Raw genomic sequence first — 6,286 nt, 5'->3', positions numbered from 1 at the left:
AATTTAGTGTTATTCTTTATTGATTTTTTTTTTTTTTATTAGAGAGGGGGCAGTAAAATATTGACCCCTGTGCAATTTGTATCTAAATGCGGCACTATTTGTCACATCGCTTATGTGAATAGAAAAAGGCATGCATCTATTGCATTCAATAAAGGCATGCGTTAGATGAAAACAGAATTGAATGTTGAAACGCAAGTTAAATTGAAGTGGAAGGCGCCCGAGTGTAAACATATTTTTTAACAATATTCTTACCTTAAAATAAACTGGGGGTGTCAAGCACCCTTTGGTTCTCCCGTATTCGAACCAATGCTGTTTGTGTAAATGCAGTGTACACTTAATTGAAAAGTTGTGCATTCATTAATGTTTTGGTAATTTTCACTGACCAACTGTTTCTGCACCATGATGTATCCTACTTTAGGACGCTAAGCCTGGTTATCAGTCAGCCTTAGAATACATAAAAAACTTGTCATGTCCTGAAGATGAAAGTCTTTTAAAAGTGAATACAGTTAATACAATCGAACACATTTATTCAAGACATAATTGTACATGGATAACGATAAAAAAAAAAAAAAAATAGTATAAAATATTATAACGCGTAAAACAAATACGTATATGTAATACTTTGTAGATATGTTACATAGTAATAATGGCCCGTTCGGCACAAGAAATTCACGGCGTATCTCCGGTAAACAATATGATACGTGTGTTTACGACCCGTAGACAATTCATAAAATAATATTGTAGGTGTAACACCGTTATTATTATTATAATACTATGTGTCGTCTTCTCGCGTGATGATCGTTGATTAATATTTATCACGTATCTATGACCAGTCGGTGTTATCAGGATTTTTTTTTTATCAATTCCAGAAATTGGTCTGCTTTAACCGTCGGATGATACATCTGATCTTTGAATTTTAGACAGATTTCGATTTCGTGTTTGTCAATGCAAATTTTTTCTTTTTTGGAACAGTTCGGATCGCGCATGTTGATGACGCAGCAATCATTTTCGTCTTCTTCATCTTCGTCGTCGCCGTCGAAATCATCGTAATTGTTCTTATCTTTGGGGTTTCCGCGAGCAACAATCTTGCTGCTTTCACCGATCATTAAATTATTCAATTTGTTATTGGCATTTTGAGTTTTGTGCTTCGAACTGCACGGTTTATTTTTCAATGACGATAAACTATCGTTCATCTAAATATAATATAATTTATATATTATATTATTATTATTGTTATACATATAATTATTATTATATATTTATAATAATTTATAACTAAATCAATCGCATACTCCTAAAACATTCGCATAATATATTTATGTTAGTTTACGTATTGTATTTTGCGTTATATCTTGGTCATGACTGTGTTATATATTTTTGCGAGTAATATCAGGTCTCCAAGTAAAGGTTGATTAATACAAGAAGATATCATAAACCAGGGATGGCAAATCCATTACACTCGAAAACAATTATAAATTAACGCAAAAAAATCTAATTATTTATTAAATTATGTTTAATAATTACTAATCAACAGTACGGTCATAATGAACTACTTTAAAAATAAGAATTGGCTGTTTTGACAATTTTTATTAAAATATTAAATAAACTAATTTACACGAAACACTTATTTCGGAAATTAATTTTATCAAGTCTGAATTACGAAACCGACCAACGCATGAATGGTATATGTTAGTCCATTGTACTACAAATTATAAACCGAATATAAATGAATTTGCATGAAGTGTACAACAATATTAAAATCAATTAATACTCAAGTAATGTTATTTTCATAAATTTAATTTCTATTTTCTGTACTAAAAAAGTAGATATAATAAATATATTTAAATAAATAAATATTTATTTGTGTTTATAATATTTTTTGTAATTTAATGGCACAGAGAAAGAAGAAAAAATAAATCCAGTAGTTTTTGGCACGTAACGTTAAGAAAATTTACCGTTCTTGTCATAGCTGAATAGGAACTTAATAATTGTTTTTGTTGATAAATTACCTAATAAAAGGTAAGAAGGTGTGGTGCAATTTGAATAATTTGTTGTTTTAGCGTTTTTCATCCAAACGGATGACGATGATATCATAGTAGCAAACAGATTATAAAAAGTGGCGTTATTTAAATTTTTTTTAGAGTAGGGCAGTTGGTATACGCTTATTAAATTGCCGACCCGACGGCTCATTTTATTGGAATGTATGACGTGTGTGAGTATAAACGTGGGAGGAAGGGGACGTCAAAACAGTCCAAAAATATAATGATTTGTACTCTGTACATAAGAACCTTTATAGTACTCGTTTAATTTTTCTAATTTACAACACGTCAATGGCATTATAAAGAATGTGTTTATATTTTGATGATGTGCCGACATTGGAATAGCTAAACTCTAGACTATGGCAAACGCATGAGTTGTTCTCCCTTTCAAATTATGTCAATGATCAACAAATCTTGTCACGAATACGGTGCATTTAAGATTATTTACAGCAGCGAGTGGTAATTTTTTAAATATATATTCTAATAATAAATATTATATACGCCATGTAGTGATCGTTGTGCAGGACACTACGATCGATACCACATTAATTATTTAACGACGTAGCACGTTGTATGTTATGTTATCTTGAGACGTTGGGTTGAGAGAGATAGGTAGGCGAATAATTAAACACTGGTATATTAAACTTATACACTTACTGTTTTTATTAATTTATCACAATAAATTAACAAACAGTTAAAAACACAAAAAATTAAAATAACAAGTTATTCTGGGCTAAGAATTATATACTCGGGGCAATGTGGCTGTAACAAAGTCCACGACGGGCAATAATTTATTAATACGGGAAATGGCCAGTATAACACTGTCTATAAGAACTACCTATCTACATCTGATTAATACCAAATTTTCTACCTGTATTTATATCAGTTAAAGTGGTGTAGTTCCAATATTATTCCCTTCCACTGATAATGTAATGATTTAGCATTATCATGTTAAGAGGTGAAAAACTACTTGTTGTTTTCACCTTTGCCCTGAATTTATTTCGCTTAACATCTTTTTTAATGCTTATACTATTTTATATCGCATTATTTATATAACATTTATATAATTTTACATAACATTGTATGAGCAACATATAATATTCATATAATTATTTGTACAACATATTTATTAATAGGTACTTATACTAATTTGTATCAAATTATTAGATTATGCTGAGCATTGGGCTTACTTCAATACAGATTGAATATTGAATATTGATTATTAAATATTGATTATTAAATACGCCTAGCCTTGGGCTTACTACAGCCATGAGGTTTCTCTCAAATATTCCCATCGCAATGACACATAATTTTTCAGGCGTTGGCATTACGTGGCGTCTGTACAACCCAAAAATCGTGCGTATATACAAAAAAAAAAATATTCCGCAGTCTCAAAATCCCACGATAAATCCATTTTTCATAAAAATACAATGTAATATATATAGATATATATATATATATATATATAACTATTGGTGTTATGGTGGAACGTTGCTTGATCTCAGTTAACTTATTAGATATTTTTACCGGATTAATAGTTGTTTTCAATGATTATGAATTTCTCAAAAATCGACGAACGCGATAAAAAATATTTTAAAAACGAACACGCGAAGTCGACGTTGCATTAATTATCGCGACGGTTAGGTTACACGTTTTTTTTTTTTTCTTGCCACCGAAAACAAGGGATCGGACAGAAATGTAGCGGTAGGACGGCGAGGGGGTGGGTTACGTACTTTTTTCCCGTCAATCGTGTTCGTACGAACGTTGTCGCACCCCGGTCTCATGGCGATCTTATCCTCCAGATTCAGGATATCGATCATCTCGGACTCGGACGACGTGGTCGCGGCGCTCGGACGGTGGTCGTCGCGCGGACCCTTGGGCGGGACCGCTGCGACCTGACTCGCCGTCGAACGCATGCAACAACTGCCGTCGGTGGAAACGTACGCGTCGAACGCCGACCCACCGTTGCAGCACGTCTCGGCGTGTTCGGCCGTCCCGTTCGGACCGGACGACTTGGACGTGCACGCCGATTCGGTGGTCGTCACTTCCGAGTTGGACGAGTTGAAGTTGTCGCACAACAGTTCCACCTCGCTCCGGTACACCGAGATCTCTTCGTCGTCGTCGCCGCCGTCTTCTTCTCCTGCCGCCGCCGCGGTTTCCGTGCACGCGACCGAGCCCACGCTCTCTTCTAAGACACTAATCGATCTACAAACATCGAGCTGAAACGGTTTGGTAAAATAACGCGGGTTATTTATTTATTTTTTTTTCTCTCTCGCGAATAACGAAACGTCGCTCGACCGATCCCGTCAACGCAACGCTTCTCCTTGTCTAGCTAATCGAGGATAACGTTTAGGCCACTAGGTGCTGTTATTTTATTATTCTCACTATTATGATTCTCGGTCGGAAAACGGGTACCGATGACGTTAAATTTTTTTTTTTTTTTTTACGCAAACCGGTTCGTCGTTATCGAAACTTTGTGCGCCCGACCCACTGACGGACATTTATGCTCACCCGAAAACAATGTATACTTCATGCGGTTCGTTTTGTGACGTAAGATGACGACGTACGCACGTAAATCGATATAAGTATTATTGTTATTGTTACGGATTTAATTGAACGTGCAAGTGGATAATATGATCAAACAATAATGTTTATAACGAAAAAAAAAAAATAATAATACATTATTACATTTAAGAATAAATTTAACTTCTAAGGTTTACGAATTAATTATTTGCGTATCGAGCCACGGTCTCGAAACTTTTAAGTGCAGTACATACATTTTCACGAAAAAATTTTTATTTTAAATTTACCTTTGCGTACAGGCGTACTATGCTCCAGACAACCAAGACAATTACACATGTAATTATGGTCATGTTTAGATAACAGATGGATTCCCAAAATATAATTATCGGCGTTCGTTGGTACATGTTACATTTTTGCGGAAATATACAGCATATAACACTGTCGTCCGGATACATGATGATGGTGGATTATCGGTGGGTATTACATTGGTGTTAGTAATATTTCGCTGCTGAACAACGTACATTAAAAAAATCCGTACGCAGAACTTGGCGAGCGAACATGATAAGTTGTTGAAAAAAAAAAAAAATCAACGAAAGAAAAAGTCTGTTTATAATCATAATGTTTAAAACATATGTTTACGTAATCAACGGATTTCACTGTGGCCAATGTACGTACAACCGGGATATTATGATCTCTTCTCAAACACCTGTACTGCGCGGTAATGCAGACATGGCATCGCATTATGCCATTCATGAATTAATTTCGCATGTTGACACGTTTTTCATGCTTATGTGGTGCACACTATATTTGAGTAAATATTCTCCTTTAAACGTATAGAGGTTTTCTCGAGAGAAAAAAACAAGGTATCAAATTAACCTACCAACAGCGATACTGTGGCACAATATTTAAATACAGAGTCGTCCTAAGGATTTTAGGGCTAGAGAAAAATTAATTCGGGAAACCAACAACCACGACAATAATAAACGAGTGTTATATAAAAAATACACATCAAATTTGCAAAATGTTGGTAAATATAGTTTTTCAAACCCCAACCAATCAAGGTTAAATGATTTCATCGATACAATTAATTTTATTTTCAATAACTTCTCAAGAATGCACTACCATATTTAATTTATTCCTAGATAATTTTTAAACATCTCTAGAAAATAAGAACTTGCATGTTGTTACGTCGATTAAATTGCGATAACGATTTTCTATCTAAATTTGGATAAAATGATATCATTCTTCACACTCCGGTAATAACCATAATAAATTAAAGTTATAATTATTCAGAATAACTGAAAATGTAGCCCATATAATAGCGCTTAAGTATAAATTTAAGTTAATTTTATTAATCAAGTTTATTGATTGTTCGTAAAAAAAAAAAGTTTTAAAGTATTATATTGAAATTAATAATTGATGGTGGATAACGCCGAGTATTTCTAATCAATCTGAGTTTCAAGGTGTCCCTTTAAATTACCCTAGACATTTTATTTTTTTTTATTAAATGAAGAATAGTGTAATTGGAATGGACATAAAATAAAACCCATTTGTTTTTACTTTAAAGATCTATTGGATTGACAAAAAACAAACAAATCAAACTCACCCGATGAAATGCATGTTAAACTTATTTTTGTATTCGGATTGTGTGCATACATCTTACAAGTACGCATATTTATTTGTTTTGCATGAGACTACTTGAGACAATTATGGTTAGTGTAAGT

At 33.4% G+C, this 6,286-nt stretch overlaps 1 protein-coding gene across 1 annotated transcript; it reads right to left on the bottom strand.

The window, feature by feature from the left end:
- Nucleotides 1–655: 655 nt before the first annotated feature.
- Nucleotides 656–5,101, bottom strand: LOC112688694. The gene is made up of 3 exons (XM_025562019.1): nt 4,850–5,101; nt 3,773–4,258; nt 656–1,193 (listed from the first exon to the last, which is right to left on the bottom strand). The coding sequence occupies exons 1-3, from the start codon at nt 5,015–5,017 to the stop codon at nt 843–845; spliced, it is 1,005 nt and encodes a 334-aa protein (XP_025417804.1). The 5' UTR covers nt 5,018–5,101; the 3' UTR covers nt 656–842.
- Nucleotides 5,102–6,286: the final 1,185 nt, after the last annotated feature.

The sequence above is a fragment of the Sipha flava genome, unplaced genomic scaffold, assembly GCF_003268045.1.
Source record: "Sipha flava isolate LNK unplaced genomic scaffold, YSA_version1 3_pilon_pilon, whole genome shotgun sequence".
Classification (NCBI taxonomy): Eukaryota; Metazoa; Arthropoda; class Insecta; order Hemiptera; family Aphididae; genus Sipha; species Sipha flava.
The sequence above is the reverse complement of the archived record's forward strand: the minus strand, read 5'-3'. Positions and strand labels throughout refer to the sequence as shown.